Source organism: Solanum lycopersicum, chromosome 9 (genome assembly GCF_036512215.1).
Source record: "Solanum lycopersicum chromosome 9, SLM_r2.1".
Taxonomy (NCBI): Eukaryota; Viridiplantae; Streptophyta; class Magnoliopsida; order Solanales; family Solanaceae; genus Solanum; species Solanum lycopersicum.
This window is the reverse complement of record NC_090808.1, coordinates 68,132,804-68,153,291: the sequence shown is the minus strand read 5'-3', so window position 1 is coordinate 68,153,291 and position 20,488 is coordinate 68,132,804. Positions and strand designations below refer to the sequence as shown.

Genomic DNA, 20,488 nt, shown 5'->3' with positions numbered 1-20,488 from the left:
CTACTATAGAATCTACAAATTAACACTATAAATACTCACAAAATTATCTTCTTTTATTCAATTTTTTTTTTAAAAAAACATTTTATCCTCAAAATAGTGAATGGACGCAAAAACATAAAAAATAGTAAAAATTGGGGTGCCTGTGCAAATACTAAATCGAACAGGCATCATTATGTAAATAAACTTAAATCAAAGGGTACTAACAAAACTTGTAAATTAATCCAAGTCCCTCTCGTTCTCACTATAAATAATTTTCCTTCCCTAAAGGCGGGAAAAATTGGGAAGAAAAATTTGCACACAGAGAAAAGATGAAGAACTCAAATTCAAAATCCGGCAGAGATCTACAAAGTTTGGTTGAAGCTATCAAATCTTCAGATGTAAGTTTTTTTCTCTAATTTCACTCATTTTGATTCATCTGTTGTATCATTTTTTTTAGAAATTCTTTGTATTTTCAGAATTTATTTCGCCATAGTTTCGTTGTTATGAGTTACAGTTTGATACTGGGAGTAGTTTTACGTTGTTTTTAAGTTTAGTTTCTCACTTAAGGCGCTTGTGGTTATTGTGTAGAGGTCAAATTGACTGATTTTAGTTTGTCATTTGATTCAACTGTTTGCACCGTTTTCTGTGTAAATTTACTCGTTTTCAGATATTAATTCGATAAAATTTCGTTATTATGAGTTGCGTTTGATACTGGAAGTAGTTTTTAGGTTTAGTTTCTCACTTTAGATGCCCTGTGTTGATAGTGTAGAGGTAAAATTGACTGATTTCAGTTTCAGTCATTTGATTCAACTGATTTGCACTGTATTTGATGTAACTTTACTCGTTGTCAGATGTTAATTCGATAAAATTTTGTTCTGAGTTGCAGTTTAATACTGAAAGTAGTTTTACGTTGTTTTTAGGTTTTTTAGGTTTAGTTTCGCACTTTAGATGCTCAATGTTGATTGTGTAGTGGTCAAATTGACTGTTTCAGTTTTAGTCATTTGATTCAACTGATTTTCACTGTTTTCTCTGCAAATTTACTCATTTTCAGAGGTTAATTCACTAAAATTTCGTTATTGTGAGTCACATTTTGATGAAGTTGCTGTTGGAAATAGTGTAAATTGTCATTTAGGGCTTAGTTTCAGTAATTTTTGACTAGATTCTACTTGTTTCCCGCTCTTTGGTGCCCTAGAGCAAACTGACTTATATCATGTTTTGTCATTGGATTCAACTGTCGTATCATTTCCTCATCACGTATTTTAAAGTTTCTGTATAGTTTCAGAAGTTTATTTCCTATAATTTCATTGTTATATGAGGTCTAGTTTGATTATCTAGAAGTTATTCTAGATTAAATGTGAGGCAGGATTGTTGTGTGATGTCCTGTTTGTAGATAATGCGTTGAGTCTGCCAAATTAAAATGTTTTTAGTGAACCTTCTCTATTAAACAGCATGTAGAAATTTCTGTCGCCTTTGTAGCTTTATGGGCATTGTTCCTCCTGTCTAATGTATCTATGTTTTTTTGTTCTTTTCGGATACTTATATACTTGTTTTCTCTTCTTGATGGCTTTCACTAAGTTAAATGTTTTCTTGGATCATACCTAATAACTCTTAGCTTTTTGCAAATCTTAAGTTATTCCTTGATATAATTTGCTAGTTATTTACATCCTAAGCTTGATTCAATAGTGTCGTTTCTATCTCACAGGTGGTTGAAAATCGTGTTGAATTGCTTGATGAACTTGGTGAGCTAGATTTGACTGAGAAATCAGAAGTGGCTTCTCTTATAGAATCCATACAAGTATCCTGATGACTATTAGACATACTTTTCTTGATTTCACCGTGCAATGCATAGGTTAATTGAATTGAGAAAGGAGAATTTAGATTTCCATGTAAAAAGGAATCATGAGTCAAAAACACCAGGCGATTTCTTCCCATCTGTCCTAGCCTCTAGGTAGAGTTAACTGGTTCCTGATGTTGGTGGGAGGTGACAAGTATCCCACAGAATTAGCTGAGGTGCGCGCAAGTTGGTCTGGACACAACAGTTTAAAAAGAAGAAGAGATGAAATAGAGAATTCATTTGTTGTCTGTAAAGAATAATAAACTGGGAACTAGATTATGGTTTTATCATCATTGCTATTGGTGTAGGAATTCCATAATCCAGTTACAAAGAAATAATTATCTATAATCACATAGAGACTACAAAAGAATTTGGTTGATAGAGCTGATCTTCCTAGGCTTGAGATAATTTTCCATGATTTCTTCTTTGCTATGTCTAACTTGTTTATTTTTGTAAGCAAACAGAACTCCTGATAATATGTAAGGGCTTTGGTAGAATGAATAAATGCAAGCTACACTAAACCAAGTCAGCTTTCTTTCTTCATGTTTTATGATTAATGTTGCAACCAAATATATGTATTTTTTCGGAAGATGTGGATCTCATTCTTCTGGTTTAGTAAATCAGCTCGTTTGATCTCATTTTAATAGATGCTCTTTGTTATCTACCTTAACATTTTACTGGACACTCTGGGAAGACTTCACATGTCTTGACATTTCTCAATGCAAATTGAACAAAACCATTTTGCACGTGGCTGCAAAATATTTGCTGTCTGACATATCTGCAAGCTTAGGGCAGTTTCTAGGCCTAGGAGCCAAAGTAAGTGTTGTTTTATTCCTCATCTTCTTAATTATGTAACCAGTATTCATGATTATACATATTGCTTACATTAAGTTCTTAATCACTAGGCTGCTGTATGGTGTAAAAAGCATCTACAGATGACACTCATGTCGACTCAGGACTCACCTGAAGAAGAACATAGCAGCCTCTTTTATCAGGTCAAATCATTACTTTTTAGTGTACTAAAACAATATGACTGATAAATCTGGATTTGGTTATACATTTTTAAGAGAGGTTCTCATCTATCCTTTGAGTCCTTGAGATCAATCTAGTTGCAATTTTCTTTCTATGAGTGTGAACTTTATATCATAGTCATCCATCTGCATAACAATCAGAAGATTATAATTACTTGTCTTGTGAAAGCGGTGAAGGTACTCTCTTTTGTTGCTTTCCCTTGCATGTAGACCTTTTTCCTTTGTAGTATGAATTTTTTCTCCATTAACTTTGATAAATTCGCGGCATTTTCTAGTTACAGTGTCTGGCGTGGCAATGTCAAGTACTAGCACCACATGGATATGCAAGTGTAGTCAACCAAACAAAACTGACCAAACTATCTGTAACACTTTGAACTGAACTGGACCACATGAGTTGAGTTTACCTGTTGATAACATTGTTGTTGTGTGTCATGAAGCTGATTGATTTAACTGGCTAAACATCCAAACTGAACTGTGCAAAGTGGAACCCCCTTGTGGATTCTGTAGTCATGTTTCTAGCATTAGACATTTAGCTGGTGATTGTTTATGTGCCTTTGCATTTCCTTCAAATGTAAGTTTCCTTAACTTTGAAATGCATGTAGCGTCTGACAAGGCTATCAAGTTGTACTTTTCTAACAGATCTTGTTTTTATCAGTTGCTGTTGGATTTGCTTGGCTACTCTGCCTCTATTTTCGCAGCTTTGACCAGATACCCCTCTGCGGTTGACAAGGGGTTAATGTCTATTATTGAAAATTTCATCTTGGAGGAATTAGACCTTATAAAGGGTTGTATTTCAGCAGTGAAGGTATTGATTTCTGATTTATACTGCTCCACATGTTGTGTTTCATGTGAGTACTCTTATTCTAGCTTTTCCCCTCTTCTGGTAAGTACTAGTTTCTCTTACCCCAAAAATGTCATGAAACTCTTCCATCATGGAGCTATAATTGTTATTTGTGATACTCTAAATATTAAATCGTTAGCACTGCATAAAACCACTGTCATTACGATGTCCAAACTTGCTTCAGAACCTTTGTTTGTCCAAGTACCTGCCACCATGCCGTTGCAGCAGTTTAGCATTCGAGTTAAACTTTTATTACATTGGCCATTTTGATATAAAAAACTGGTCAAATGTTTCCAATTTTTTTTATACTACTAAAAAGCAACAGGGTGCGCATCACTTGGTAACTATATCGAGTAACGAGTACTCAAGTAATTGCTTGATTTCGTTGGACTTGTAACAGAAATATAAGTTGGGAGATGTTGACCAAACCTACTGAGTGTTGGTCGAAAGCCAAAGTGATTTGCATATTCTTGAATTGAAAAAAATTTCTCAACCAAATATTAGCAGATAAACTTCTCAAAAACCATAATATTGGATTTAACCATACATTGAACACAATACAGGAATTGGTCGTATAGAAGCAGTCATAGTACTTCCATTAATTAAAAATGAAATGGACAAAAAGAAAGCACTTGTACCGCCTTTTTATGTTTTACTCATATCCTTTGCCCGTCTTTTCTTTCTGAACAACCTCTAGCAAATATGATACAGAAAATGCCTTCTTTTCTCACAAGTAGGTGTAATAGTCAATACATGCAGAATACATACGTAGTTATATGCTGTTATTATCTTTAGCTGAACTTTTAAGGACTGTATGCTTTTGTTATCTTTACTGCTCTAAACTTTCATGATTATCTCCAGGCAATTTCCTCATTTGGTTCAGACGTGCAGAAAATTGCATTGGAAGTTCTTGATGCTCTGATACGATTGTGTAAGGTATATTCCCATGGCGTAAACTGGGATTCTTACCTTAAGATGGAGGAGGAAAGAAAAGTTATGGAAAGTGAAGAGGCTGAAAGTGCAGATCATGTCAACAAGATAATGAAATTAACGGTTGAAAAGTTGTGTGAGTTGGGCATCCTTGCAGCTAATGATGGAGGAAATCTTGTGAGCTTAATTAATCTGTCATGGAAAGGTGTAGTTAGCTTACTTCAGCTTGGCAAGGGTTCTTTGGCTGTAAAGTTGAATATAGGAGACATTATTCTGACTCTTATTTCTCTGGCTAATGGATCTTTGGGATGTGCGGCTGAGACTTGGTCATCCCCATTGAAAGAAGCAGTTTCTGCAATGGAAGCTAGAAGAGTGTTTCTTCCAGTCAAGTTTTACCTGATTAATGCTGTGCGAATTATCTCTCAGTACCCATCCGAGGCATTTTATGTGTTCAAAGATATAATATTATCTGTCATAATGATCTCAACCTTTAGAATATTCCTCATTAAAGATGATCAGCTCAAATTTGCTGGTGATGCAATTTCAGAAATCTTGGAGCCGACATCCTTTCATATGCTTAACTCTTTCCTTAACTCAGCTCAAGTGAAATCAGAGCAGAAGTTTCAAATTTTGGAGTGGTTGTTTGGCGACGAAATTGATTTAGATAATGTCACCATAGGGTGCAATATTAATCAAGCTAGTTGCATGAGTGCAATATTTGCTGTAAGTTCTGGCACTATGCAGGGAGCAAAGATACTATTTATTGGTCGAGTAGCCTTGTTTGTAAATCTTCTGAAAAACTCACCTGATATTGAAGATGATGCAAGACTAGGGGTTGCTAGAAAACTTGGATGGTTATTGTGCATCTGCACTGATAAAGATGTGTATTCTTCCATTCTTGTCTTGGAACTTCCTACAATGTCTCGTACTAGTCAAAAACAAGAATCCAATGAGCCCCTTTTCCATTTCATTATTAATGCCTTGAAAACCTTCATGATAGTGACCTCTTCAAGTCAAGCTTGGTGTGAAATCGAGTCGTTTCTTCTTGAAAACCTTTTTCATCCTCACTTTCTTTGTCGTGAGATTGTTACTGAACTTTGGTGCTTTATCTCACGTCACGCTGACGAAGTTGTGGTAGACGACATTGTTGAAAAGTTCTGCTCATTAATGAAGTACACAGAAGCTCCGGAAGTTGCACTAAATCCTGATAGTCTGGTCAGAAAAATGGCGAGATTTCTCTGTGTGCTTGTTACATCTGGTCCAAATTCTATGGTAGATAAAGTTTATAAGACAGTGGTTGGATTTAACACATCAAACTATTCATCAATTACTTACTTAGCTTTGCTTATGGAGGGATTCCCACTAAATGCACTTTCAGAAAAATTGAGAAGTGATGCAAAGCAACAAATTGTAACTCAATACTTTAACTTCCTTGGGAGTTTTGGGGGTACACTACCGAGAGAAGGCGGCTCTGCTGTTTATGGTGCTCCAGTTTTTGCTCTTTCTGCCGCTCTGCAGTTTCGGTATGTGATCAGCTCTCCTTAGCATGAATTGTCTAATTCTCTCTAACTTAATTGGCTAAATACAAATGTTTAATTCTTGTTAAACAGAAACACGGAATGTTGAAATATACAATTTTAAGCTTATTGCGGACCAGAACTATTTAATTTTTTCTTATTATCTGCATTGAGTGATAAAATAAAAGACTTCGAAAGTTGGTGTTTTAGTTTTAATGCAAATGACTATCAGTGTTAGTGTCTTTTGGCCTCTGCTTTATAATTGCAATAGATGTTCTTTTATAAGACACTATCTATGTTTTTACTATTGATAAGTTCAAATTACCAACTTAGATTCAATATTTCCTTTTTTCCTGTTTTTTTCTTGTTGCAGCCTAATCAGCATATCAGATGCTGAGATGAAGACTATAAAGTTCCTTGTTGCTATTATTCACAAGTACAGAGAATGTTCAGACATCAAAATAAAGGATAAATACCGCAGGCTTCTTAGTGAGACACTAGGAATCATTTCTAACATGAAGCATTTGTATACTTCCAATGAGATGGAAGAAGTCATTTTGGCCCTTCAGAACCTCTTCATCTCTGGACCAGCATTATCAGATGGAAAATTATTTCAATGCAAGCCAAACTTGTCATCTTTTATGGCTGGCCTTGGTGAGATTGAATTGGAAGACCGAGAGGACAATGCAGTGAGTTCAGCTGTGTGGGAGCTGTATCACATGTTGCTTAGAGAGCGACACTGGGCACTTGTTCACCTCGCTATCACAGCCTTTGGATATTTTGCTGCCCGCAGTAGTTGTAATCATCTCTGGAGATATGTACCCGAAGATGCAGCTCTTTCGTTTGATCTGTTAACAGGAAAAGAAGCTGACGAGGAGAGATTTATGTCTGACCTGAAAACATTTCTTGACAAGGAATCCGCATGTCCAAAGATAAAACCTTGTCCGGACACAGTTAGCATGTTTGCTATGGATGGTCAAATGCTGAAAGAGACCTTGAAAAAGATAAAAGATGTTGATCCAAAGCTTATGGTCTGTGATCCTATGGAGGTTGACAATGAAAAGCAACCCAATAGAAAAAGAAAATTTCCTAACAGAGTTACCAAAGGAGTGGAATTACTGAGAGACGGCATGAAGGTTATGGGTGATGCTCTTTCTGAGTGGAAGCATAACCATTTCGACTCCACTGATATTCGTGAAAAATTCTTGACTCACTTCTCTCACCTGGAAGATGTGGTTACCCACTTAGTGAGCCTTGCTGACAGTGGCTAACTTCTACTGGAATAGTTCACTTCTGCAGTGACTGGTGCAAATTATCATCAGGTATTTGCATTGGACTTAATCTATTATGGATAATGGTGCATCTCTAAATTTGTCTATAATTCTCTAAGTTTAGTTTTGGTTGAACTCAGGATAGCACGGTATGATTTTCTTTGTACTTGATTTTACATATAAGTGAAGTAAGTTCAGAATTGACATAGTTAAAACAAAAGTACTTGTACACTGTTGGAGAAAATAAACGTAGTGAACATCTTGAAATTTTGCAAGTCATAGTGGTATTGGGTTATTAGACTTTCAATACATAAAGATCTCTTTGACGAATCCCAGTGCTGAGTCTAGGTCTTATGAATGACCACTAAAAACTATAGGACAAGGACGTATATAATGCTTTGCATATAAGATGAATCCAATTGATAGCGGAAAACTAATGAAGAACATACTAATGATTATCATGTCATAAGCAAAATTCAATTCAACTTTGTTGAAAAGCATTGCTCTTACTCTATATATTCTAGGGAGTTTGAAACTTGCTTACCATATTTCATAGAACATCATATCCAGTATATTTCTACAAGTGGGGGCTGAGGAGGGTGGGGTGTATGCAGCCTTATCCCTACCTTGTAATTATAGAGAAGTTGTTTTCGATAGACCCTCCTCTCTAGTAAACTAGACTAACGGTGCAAAAGATTTCTTTTAATAATGTCTTTCAAAAAAACATTTTAAGAGATGTAGAAATTCATCTACGAAGAAACTACCAAATATTATTCACCTATGAAACAAAGAAATAGTATGAGATTAAATTTCTTCTTCCCACTCATAGAACCTAAGTAGTAGGAAGGCTCCATTCTCATTGATCTGCCAAGTGCATCTTTTGTCAGCACACCTATTCTTATCCCTTTGGTAATCAAAGAAAACCCAACTATCTCCATAATATTGACCAGCTCCATAATCCATAAAGCATGACAATACATAATTACCACCAGGTTTGGGGAGGTCAACGTCGACTGTAAAAGTCTTACTCGTGCCTTGTGTTAGTGTAATTGGTACATATTGCAATCCGTTTAAGTCACACTCTAAGTGTAACTTATTTTTGAAGGATATCGAATCGTAGATATCAATAGTGTATCTCTCTGGTTCAGAAGCTACAAATAAACAAGTGATGAACAAAAAAAATAGAAAAAGGATTGGAATGTTTAGTACTATAGAAGAAGCCATTTGTTCTCTTTTTGGTTTTTCTTCTTCATTCTTTAGGATTATTATATCCTTTATATAGTACATAGTTTTCTTGTTCCCAATCTTTACAATGAATTGATTTCTATGAATATACAGTATCTAATTTGAAAAGGATATCTGTTCTCTTCCAAATTAGGGAAAGTTTTATTTTGTATATCTTTATATATCCAATTTGAAGTTTTTCTCATTTTAGCCAAATATATAATTATTTGATTTCCTTTTTTTTATTTATAAAATTTAGATTTTCTGTAATAGGTGCATTCTTTGTGTATATATTAACTATTATATGAATGAAGTAAAGATTGTGTAGGATTTTTATAGTACTAGATTAGTGTACATGCATTTTTATGCAAGATATCACACCTAGGTTCATCTCTATAAAATTGAACAGTCATGTTACATAAAACAACAGACTATAATCAGCCAGTATTGATTTTAATAGGATATCTATGTATATTGGTACCCGAGACGAGGGTCTCTTAATAAAAAACTCTCTATCTCCACGAGGTAGGGGCAAGGTCTAGTTATATATACTCTACCCTTCACCCTTCGGAGTGGCCTAGGTTTGAGCTTGGGACTTTCATGTTGGAGGTCTGAAGTTCGAAACCCCTTGCCAGCGAAAGTAAGGAGTTTGCTTTCTGGGTCGAGCTCGTCACACCAGGATTGTTTAGTGCGGGTTACCTCTCCTAGGTGGTTTGCGAGCTATTGCATAGGACCTGGGGTTTTACCATGTGCTCACCCAAAGGATAGTGGTTGCGGATTTCCCTTGTCATAAAAAAAAAAATACTCTACCCTTCAATTGGTTAAGTTCTTAATTAATTGAAGTTAAATGGAAGACTATATAAAACACTACATCATAACATATATCATCAGAGAGAACATTACAAGGAGTGCTTCTAGGCCTTCATTTACTAAGAATTTAAAGTACGCTATGATCATCATAGAGTTCATAACATATTGTCATGATGACATTGTCCAATTGAAGATTAGATTCTGTTGTGAGTTAACGAAGAGATATAAACCAGTTGGCATTAGATTCCAAGTGCACCTTTTGTCCTCAATTTCACACCTAGGTATATCTCTACTACAATTCAAAAGGAAGAAAACTTCCAGACCTAGGACCAGAAGTCATGTTACAAAGTAGTGTAGCTTCTGCCTGGGTGCCAACATCAACATAATATTTATGAAAATGAGATTGTCTAAGACTAACTCTTGGTTGAGTAATACCATTAATTGCACAATTCATGTCTAATGGATCGACTAACTCATCGATGACATATACATTGAAGAAAGGCATGAAGAACTTTGTAGTTGTGCCAAAGAAAGGGGAATGATGATAGAAAGAAAAAGAGGCAAACTAAAATTGACAGTGAAGAAGACATTTTTTTCTGTTTAGTAAATAAGTTTTTGGAGTTTTGAGTTCTTTAAATAGGTAAAAACATAAGAAAAAAACTAGATAAAGTGATAAACACAATATAGGTTAGATTGTGTGAACTATCTATTTTGACAAAAAAAACTTTGAAATGATTTCTATTAGAAAAGAACTTTAAATTTGATTATTAACTTAATTCTTTGGAAAATAAGAAATGTTATGAGAAAAATTTAAAGATATTTTTAGGAAAACCTACCAACACTCTTTAATTTATTAGAACATAAATTTTTGAAAAAATAAAATGAAAATATTAAGCTCCGATATAAGCCATAAATTTCTGAGTAAGTCTTTATATGAAAAAGTATTTGTCCTAGCAAAACTAGCTTAACCCAACTCCTTCCGTTTCATTTTATATGTTTCAGAATTGAATATGAATTTTTAAAAAGTAAGGACTAATCCTTAATACTTTTTGTAGATAAATTAAAAAGGAAAGAAAGACAAAATTAAGAATATTATATAGGTTAGAAGTTTTATAGTCAGCAGCTCATAATAATCTTCAAATATGACATAATTCATTTGCTTGAAAAGGTAGAAGTCAATTCAACCTTTAAGCAAATACAAAAATCAATAATAAAATAAAAGAAAACATTTAGCCATCAAAATTAGAGAGCTAAAGAAACCATATTGTAAAACACAATACTTGCTACTACTAATTTACAACCCAATCTCAATGAGTCTACCAATTCTCTATTCACTTAATTTCTAGCAAAATTATTACCACACACGAGAAAAAAAACAAGTACAGTAGATAACAGGCGTGTTCGTTTTGACTCTCAAGCAAGAATCATAAATAGGTGATTGCTGCACTGTCCTTCCTGCTACATATATTATTCTTGATGACTTCTAGATTCATTCAATTGAACTCACGAGGACGAGAAACACCTTTAGGCACGACGACAATGAGCTTTACACATATGTCTACAATCATAATAACAAGGTCCTCCACAATGAAGAGGACAATCCAAACGCATTCCTTTGCATCTATTTTTAACCATGCATTGTGCAAATTCACCTATTTTGTAATCTTGATTATTGTTCACATGCAAATGTTTGTGATGATTATTATGCTCTTTTTGTTTCCTACATCCCCATGCCCACCACCCACCTCCACCTCCTCCCCAACCCCATCCACCACTACCTCCCATACCCCCACCCCCACTCCCACTCCCACCCCCTCCACCACCACCACCACCTCCTCCTTTACCATCGTTTCCACCCCCGCCTCCACCTCCACCACCCCACCAACGTCCACCACCACCACGACCTCCTCCTCCTCCACCTCCCTTATCCGTATCCTTTTTATCGATAACATCCCTAGTAATATTGTAGGAATTGTTGGCATTTGTTGGACCTTGAACATCATTGCTACTTCCATCTACATTTTCATCACCTCTCAAACACACCACAAAAGCAAAAAAGAAAAACAAGAATATTAACGAACTTTGACTAGTAGGAATACAATATTTCTTCATATTGTTGCTTTTGCTTGATTAAGATATTTGCACTATTGTCTTCCTTTTATAGTTGTACCTATAGGCAACTAGATATTGAACATATATTAGGTACCTACTTGGTCTTGTTCTAGTCATGTTGAAGCTATATATCAAAGTTCTAACGAACTATTGTTGACAAATATAATAAGTATATATTTCTAATATACAATTATTTAACTGCCTTGAATTTTACTCTGTCCCCACTATAACACAATTGAATGGTTGGGACTCATTTTTGGCTTGCATGAAAAGGGAAGGCAACTCATGAATGAGGATCCTAGCACTTTCATTTGCCTAACTTTTTATAATATATATAAACATAGCGTGACCAACATGTATAGAAAGTTTGGGCTTCATTAGGTTTTATCAATGGGGCCTACTAGTTTTCTTGTTGGTCCAAGCACTAGTTCGCGTTCAATATTTGTATTGGTATCTCAGTAAACTTAGATATGCGATATAGAAACGTCCATTTAGGGGGGAAACACTTTTTTATCTGAACTTTTTTCAATATCTAAATCAAATTTGAAAACTTTAAGTAAAACTGAAACATAAGTTTTCTTGTTGGTCCAAGTACTGGGTTATTTTTATTTGGTGTTTAGTATTTATATTGCTATACCCAATTAATTTAGATTTACGACAGGTAAAACTCATTTAAGGTGGAGACACTTTTTATCAGAATTTTCAATATCTAAGCTTGAACTTGCGAACTTTAATTAAAAGTAAAGAAATCTTATCCATCCTATTATAACTCTCGATAATTCAACCACTAATTCGTTGGCTGGTAAAGCCTAGCAACTTGAGTACATGCGTAATTACAACCTGAATCTAATGTGATGGTGGTGTTAAAATTTTATATGCTAAATTAATACTATTTTAATAGTACTAAATTTAAGCATCATTTACATATTGTGTATCGCAATTTGATGTATTTGAAAAATAGAATCGAATAACACTCTTATTTTTTACTGATAACATATTTATCGCCTTTTATTGTCCCATCTCATAGTAAGCTTCCTATTGGCTCTCTTTGCAGGTCGCATGCAATTCTTCTATATAACAATTAATTACTTATCTAATTACTTGCTACCATAATGATTTTTTTTAATTTGAGATTTCAAAAGTTACCAATAAATACAATTTTTAAAAAGTTAACCGCTCTGCCATTGAGCTAATGAAAAACAACAACAGATTCGATCTCATAAAGTTTAACTCCCTTAAAACTCATCATTTATAGGTCTATTTCTAAAAGTTGAAAGGCCGTTATAACCATAAAAGCTCGTTAATTTTTTTAAAAATATTTGCAAATAAAAATTATATACTTGTATATCTAAAATTAACTCAAGAGATATTACCACTTTACCCTCATTAATAGTGGAAAACAAAAATATGTTATTAGTCTTGTTTACTAAAATGGTCAAGGCATATTCGATTAGAATATTCCTTTTATTTTTTGAATGTGACAAATATTTTCTTTTTACCAAAGTGACATTATAAAAAGGACCATAGATGAAAAAAAATAACACATAAAAAATAACTTTAATGGCTTCCCAAATTACCCCTGCCTTTTACTTTCTCTTCACTACACTATTTTTCTCCATTAATTTTACTTCTACCATAGCTTATGAAACCTATACTATTCAATTGCACAACAAAATGACACAACCTGTAACAGTCCATTGCATGATGAATGGTAAAATAGATCTTAAAAAAAGGACCATAGGTGCTTTAATATTTATTTATACAATTTATGTTAAATATGCTCATGAACAAACTTATATTTTGTGTGATTTGTGGGCAGATAATAAAACAGGAACATTTGATGTATTTGATTATAAGAGAGATGAGTATCTTTGTGCTGAAAATAAACTTTGTTATTGGATTATTAAAAATGATGGACTTTGTCTTTATAAAAATAATAATGGATGTCTTGTTCATTTTGATTGGTATTGATTTAGGTTTCTAAGTGTTGTTTGTTGATTACGTAGTTAAATAGAAAGAAAGAATATGTATTCTAGATAGGATTTGGCGTATAACGAAAGTTTAGTGCAATGGACTGTCTTTTCCGCTGATTAATAAGTATTATGCTTATTATATATATGCTCTTTTCTTGATGTCGCTCTTTGTTTTGATTTTCCCTTCTATATATATATATACACATAACATTATTTATATAGCGTGTTTGATTAAGTTTTTAAAAAGTTTTTTTGTTTATTTTTTATTTTTTAAAAGCTTGTTTTTAGAAGTTTGAAGTGTTCGATCAAAAATTTATGAAAAAACATGTGTAACTTTTTTGTTAGTTAATTAATTATTTTTGCATTAGTGTTATGTCACCTTGTATATAAAATAAATTCCTTCATAATTTGTACATATTTTAATTATCTAGATTTTTAAATTGCAAACAAAACCTTATATCATTTTTACACATAAATGATTTACCTCTCAATCAATTACTAAACACAATATTACACGAATATCTACCAACTACTACCTAACACAATATTATTTATCTTACATCTAAACCAATTACCAACCATCCCAATATGATTTTTTTTTTCTATAAAAAGGACCAAAGATGAGAAAATAACATATAAAAAATAGTAATAATTTGATGGCTTCCCAAATTACCCCTCACTTTACCTTTTACTCCTCTCAATTTTATGTATAGCGAGAACTTAGTACAGTTGATTGCGGTTTTAATATATTTAACTCAAATTTATAATTTTTGTATCTTTTGTATAGGGTTCTATTTTCGATAAGTACATAGTTGTGTCATATCGTATCCGATCACCTCTCTATTTTTTTTGGCCTATATACTCTACCTAGCACTCCTTATACTCGCAACAGTCAACTTCTCACACCTCTTCATTGAAGGATATATGTTTGTATCTTCTCTTCACATGCTTAAATCATCTTAGTTACCTCACATCTTATTCATTACGGAAGTCACTCTTCGAAAAGCTTTATTCATGATTCTATCTCTCCAAGTATATCTACACAACCATCTCAATTTTCTCATTTTCTCTATTCTCATCTTCTGGACATGCAAATTTTTGATTGGTCAACACTCTGCCACATATTTAATAAGATAAAAGACCAACTATCAGGAATAAATTTCTTGTACTTTAAATATATATTTATAATTTTATTTAATTATAATATTTCTATTAAAAAAGAACTTTTTAATTTTTTAATTTTAGGTGTAAATTTATTCTTTCACTTCAAAATTATCTTATATATAATTTAGTCAAATTTTTATTTGTGTAGGATTTCCTTATACATAAAAAAGGTTTGATATTTCAAGATCAATATAATAATGTGTAACAGTACAATTCCAATATATAATATAGAAGATATGAGTGTTTGATTTTATCCTTAATTAACTCATAATTGATTTCCTTTTGACTAAAATGACTTATAAAAAGGTACCAAAAGAGGAGAAAATAACACATAATTTTTTTTTTTAATGGCTTCCCTAATTACCCATCAATTTACCTTCTACTTTATCCTCACTACACTAATTTTCTCCATTAATTTTTCTTCTTCTATCGGTGAAATTTTTACTCCTAGAATTACAAATACAACACCAAATGTTGTAACAATTCAATGCAAATTAAATGGAATTTCTCTTAAGAAAGAGATAATTAATCCAATGGGGGATGTTTACAAAATTAGTGTTCCAATATATGAAGATAAAGAAAATACCCTTTGGTGTTCAATGTCAACAAAGGATAAATCAGGAAATTTTAAAATATTTGATTATAAAAGAGATCAAATATTTTGTGATGAGAATTATTGTGATTGGTTTATTAGAAATGATAAAATTTGTTTAATGGCTGTTGGTATATTAGATTGTGCTTTATCCTTTAAATGGTGATTTTATGTTTCGAATAATGAGTCATAATCAACTCGTTTGAATTATCAAATTTTTGTCTTACTGTTTCATTTTTTAAAAAAATATATAATAATTTATTTAATTGTATTAAGATAATAAATTATTTGACTGTGATAGAATAAATATGATTTCTCCATCTTTAATTAAATATTTTAAATTTGAGTCGTAGACATAAAAAATATCCCTCATATTGTCCAAAATCATATTAATTATTTTAATCGAACATTATATAAGAAATTAAAAAAATATTCATTATTATTGTTTATTTTGGCCACGAACAATATAATTCTTTATTAGTATGGACATTTCGATATTCATATTTCATACTGATCATTCTTTGTATTAATTTCTTTAATAGACTATTTTTCTTGGTTCATAAATCACAAATTAATGCAACAAGAAGAATCAAGTGAAAATAAGAAGCCATGCGATATTAAATTCTTTAATTAATAGGTTAAATTAATTTAATAAATATACGATATATACTACATTTAAGAATACGTATCACTTAATTATAATTAAGTAATATATAATATTATGTTAATTTATATCAATTCTTCTTCTGTCTATTTTTAATTGTCGTGATTTTCTTTTTCTAGAGTCAAACTCTAATAACTTTGACTGACATTTTTTCATCATATTAATATGCTAAAAAATTACAATTTTAGTACTTTTCATAGTCTTTAAATATCTAATTTTTTTTTGCTTAAAATACCAAAAATCTAATTTTATGTTGAAAATTAGTCAAATTAACTTTTAAAAAATCATTTAATTTTGTGATTCTCGAATTTAACTATTATTGACTTTATCTCTCATTATTTTTTCATTTACTAAACACAAGAAAACGTTCAAAAAACTTTATTACATTTTCCCATAATTTGTACATGAATTTATGAGTCATATACTATATAATTATCATCATATATCAATACTTTTATTTCATTCCCCATTTTATAAACAAATTTGATGGCTTTTCTTACCCATCAATTTGTCTTTTATTTTGTTCTAACAATTTTCTCCATTTTCATTTCTCTTTTAATAGCTGATGATTATGAAATGCATGTTGCAAATCAAACACCAGATATTTTAACCGCGGAATGTTTTATGGACGATAAATCGTTAGGAAAACAAACAATTAAATCAATGGAGATTTACAAATTTAATGTAACTATTGATGGTGAAAACACAAAAGACGTTTGGTGTCCAATGTGGTTAGGGAAAAGGCCTGGATTATTTAAGATATTTGATTATAATAGAGATCAATCTAATTGTGGTGATCAAGTTTGTCATTGGTATGTTAAACAAGATGGAATTTGCCTTTTTAGTGTTTATCAATGTGTTGTACACTATAATTGGGCATGGTGAAATATTAATTAAATTACGTGGGATAAAGTTCATTTAGTTTTTTATGATGTTTAGAAATTTTAATGGTGTTTTGAAGATGTTATGGTTTGCTAGACTTGGATGTATAACGGAAGCTTAATGTATCAGGTTGTCATTTGTTGTACAGGTTTGCGGCTATATATGATGATTTTATCTTTTTTTTTGTTGTATTTCTTCTGTCTCATTTTATATGATATTTTTGATTTTTGAGACTGAAATAAATCTATCTTTGACCGTAAGTTTTTTATTCATTTTTTAAACATTTTGAATTATCAACTATTGTGACTTATATTACTTTTTATGTAGTTTACAAATATATAAATTTCATTATAAAAAATTGAAGATTTCATGTGTGAATTATAAAATACCAGATATATGATTGAGATAATCGTACCTTATAAATAACTTGATTGTATAACAATATTTTTTTTTTACTCTAAAAACATGGAAGTTTCCTACATAATCCTCTTCTTATTAGCTATTTTCTACTCAATTTCATTTTCAAGTGGTCTACCACCACTTATGATAATCAATCATGGCCGTCAAAATTTATCGATAAGATGTCAATCCAACGGCTATAGTTACACAGATCAGATGATTAGACATAATGATGCTTATGATCTTAATAATGTATCTTTAGGGAATGGTACAATAGTTAAAGCATGGTGTACAATGGTATTAGGAGAAAAATGGGGATTTTTTGAAGTGTTTAATACAGGAAGAAAAAGTTTGTTTTGTGTTGAAGGAAATTATTGTGGTTGGTTTGTAAGAGAAGATAGACTTTGTTTGTCTTCTAATCCATTTAGTGGATGTATTAAGAAGTATTTTTGGCCAAAGTTTGAATAATTATTAATATCGTAATGTGTTTTCTCGAGTAATATGACTGTTTTTACTACTGTATTATCATTTTTGTATATTTGATTATTTTATCTGAGTCGAGGTTTATTGAGAATAAAATTGTATGTACATATTTTTTTCAAATCTCACTTGTGAGTAGGACTGTTTAATACCGAATCGAAATTGATAATCTGAACAGAAAAATAATAATTTGTTCATCGTTAGTGAGTTGTTGGTTTAACGGTTTTGATTTATTTTTTATTATCGGGTTAGCGTTCTTAATAGTTTCAGTATTTTTCTTAATGTGTTAATTGATAACTCGATAGTAAATTAATAAATTATATTTATACCGTTTGATATATAAAGTCCTTAACTTAGGATTTAGTTTCTTGTTTTTATTTTTAATAGTCTCAAACCTTTGATTATTCTACAATGTGTTAGTGTTGTTTTTGAAAAAGATACAATCGATCAACTCATGTGCATGATTTATTTAGTTTGTCACCATGTTATTAAGTGATTTTCAAACATTTACTTTTTGTGTCAAATTATAATAACGATCTATAATCAATAATCGATGAGTCAATATATCAATAATTCTTAATAATTTAATATGTCTATAAATAGATAGTCGATAAATCAAACTAATAAACTTTAAAATCGAACCTAAATACTGAATTTGTTACTGTTCATGTCTTTGTCTTTAATTTGGTAAATTGTTTTTACAATAGCCCCCTTGATCTTAAAGCACTTACATACTACTAGAAATTTTAATTAAATTTTAAAATATCGAAGACAATCCACAGCAGTATAAATTGTGACATATTTTTTTGGTAATTAAAAATTTTTAGTAGTGATATTTTATAATTAAAATTCATGCACCTCTCTTTCCTTTTGATATTAATTTCGGTTTCATGGTATATTCCCTTTTTCATGTATTTCCTACACGAAAGCTTACAAATTTATAGTATAATTTTTAAATATTTAAATTATGAAATATTAATTTAATTAATTTTAAAACTGAATTAAATTAACTTCTAATAAATAAAGAAAAATATGAAAATTAGTTTGGGATGATAATATATGATAATCAGTCGTTTACATCAAATCAATAAATACATAATAATATTTGCACGTAAAACTAATAAATTAATTACCAAAAATAATTACATAATACTTATGAGATTATGCTAAAATGGAAAAAAAAATATTTACTTCCTTAATAATGAGATTATTATTTTTCCTTTCACACAATCAATTCACTTATAAACTAAATTACACACCAAATCAAAACCATTATTTTTCAAAATTAAAAAAAAACACCATGTTATCTTCCCTCTTCACTCACTCCACATTATTCCATCTCATTTTACTAATTTTTTCTCCATTTTCAATTTCACAAAAAACCAAAGAACTTAGAATTCACAATTATGGTACTGCTGGAGTTTTGAATGTAAGATGTATGTCCAATGGTTATGATTTAGGTCAACAACAAGTGCCATTTTATTCATCATATGCATTTAACCCTAATTTAAATAAAGATTTGTTAAGAAACAAGAGTACAACATGGTGTTCTTTGCAATTAGCTTCATTTTGGGGAATATTTCTTATGTATAATGATAATAGGACTGAATATTCATGTAGAGGTAAAAGTTGTACTTGGTATGTAAATGCTGATAGGCTTTGTCTTTGGGATGATCTAAGTGATTGTAGTGTTGTGTATAATTGTTCTAGTTGTGCTAGGGCAAAACATTGGCCATTATTGGCTTGAGTTTTTCATTAATCATTCTAATTAATGTCTTGTGTTCTATTGGAATTATCAAGAAAATGGTAAGATTTACTTTGATTGTTTAGAGTATTCTTTCTTTGGTGTCTGAAATTTATTGACTCGACTAATTCAAATTCGCATCATGTAAACCCTAGTTTATGGGGGAAACACCCCTTTAAAAAAATTGCTTCATTCTTATAATTTCGAGTTTTATTAAGGACAGAAGAGTCATAATTCATTCATCTACTGATCTTTCTTTCATGATCGAGTGAACGACTAAAAACATACCTAAAGTATTATGATTAATTATTTGAATTTTATATCTAAACTAAAATGCATGGGATTTCTTCGATACTCCGTTGAATAAATTCATCATAAAATATTAGTTTTCTGTAAACCTTACCCTTACCTCGAACGATTTTTGCAATACTTTTTTATGGTGAAGTTTTAAAATTAAGAGAGGAGTGCTTTGCACATATGAAGAAAATAGAAAGGGAGGAAGAATATTTGCACAATATTTCTTTAACGCCATGAAAAATTACATTAAGTGTCCTAAAAATCGATTTACACTACATGAAAAAAAATGGAAGAAATTGGGGTCTTAGATAATATTGGATATGTACTTTTACTATAAGATATATTTACATAAAATAGATGTATATCCTAGATACATGTGAATACACAAGATATATATATCTGGGATACCAGATGTATCAAGATATATGTGAATCTCTTTAGATGTGATGTATATGAAAAAAAATTACATTAAGTGTCCTTAAAATAGATTTACGCTACATGAAAAAAAATGAAAGAAATTGAGCTCTTAGATATATCGGATATGTACTTTTACTATAAAATACATTTACATAAGATAGATGTATATTCTAGATACATGTGAATACACAAGATATATGTATCTGGGATACCAGATGTATCCAGATATATCTATGAATCTCTTTAGATATAATGTATTTGAAGAAAAAAAATTACATTCATTTTGACCCATATATCTAAAATACATGAATTTGGACATTTGACGAT

The 20,488-nt window shown here is 31.2% G+C and overlaps 2 protein-coding genes across 4 annotated transcripts; one reads left to right on the top strand and one right to left on the bottom strand.

The window, feature by feature from the left end:
* The first annotated feature begins 232 nt into the window (after positions 1-232).
* LOC101267650 (uncharacterized) lies at positions 233-7,684 on the top strand. 3 transcript variants are annotated; one of them, XM_010328507.4, is made up of 7 exons: positions 233-377; positions 1,682-1,774; positions 2,495-2,629; positions 2,719-2,808; positions 3,500-3,649; positions 4,547-6,138; positions 6,506-7,684. In XM_010328507.4, the coding sequence occupies exons 1-7, from the start codon at positions 309-311 to the stop codon at positions 7,401-7,403; spliced, it is 3,027 nt and encodes a 1,008-aa protein (XP_010326809.1). In that variant the 5' UTR covers positions 233-308; the 3' UTR covers positions 7,404-7,684. The 3 variants fall into 3 exon arrangements, with proteins under 3 accessions (XP_010326809.1, XP_025888650.1, XP_069144972.1); XM_026032865.2 differs by lacking the exon at positions 1,682-1,774 and having other exon boundaries at positions 280-377; positions 2,461-2,629; XM_069288871.1 differs by lacking the exons at positions 233-377; positions 1,682-1,774; positions 2,495-2,629; positions 2,719-2,808 and adding an exon at positions 2,855-3,415.
* Positions 7,685-10,545: 2,861 nt separating this feature from the next.
* On the bottom strand, positions 10,546-11,549 carry LOC101267353 (abscisic acid and environmental stress-inducible protein). The gene has a single exon (XM_010328591.4). It carries the CDS (start codon positions 11,547-11,549, stop codon positions 10,962-10,964), a length of 588 nt encoding a protein of 195 aa, XP_010326893.1. The 3' UTR covers positions 10,546-10,961.
* Between the last annotated feature and the right edge of the window lie 8,939 nt (positions 11,550-20,488).

What these genes read in the sequence shown, in the direction of transcription:
- LOC101267650 (XM_010328507.4), top strand. Translation starts at nt 309, where the DNA reads ATGAAGAACTCAAATTCAAAATCCGGCAGAGATCTACAAAGTTTGGTT. An exon ending in CTCTTATAGAATCCATACAA is followed by an intron (nt 1,775 to 2,494) that starts GTATCCTGATGA and finishes ACATTTTACTGG; the next exon opens with ACACTCTGGGAAGACTTCAC. An exon ending in ATAGCAGCCTCTTTTATCAG is followed by an intron (nt 2,809 to 3,499) that starts GTCAAATCATTA and finishes TGTTTTTATCAG; the next exon opens with TTGCTGTTGGATTTGCTTGG.
- LOC101267353 (XM_010328591.4), bottom strand. Translation starts at nt 11,549, where the DNA reads ATGAAGAAATATTGTATTCCTACTAGTCAAAGTTCGTTAATATTCTTG.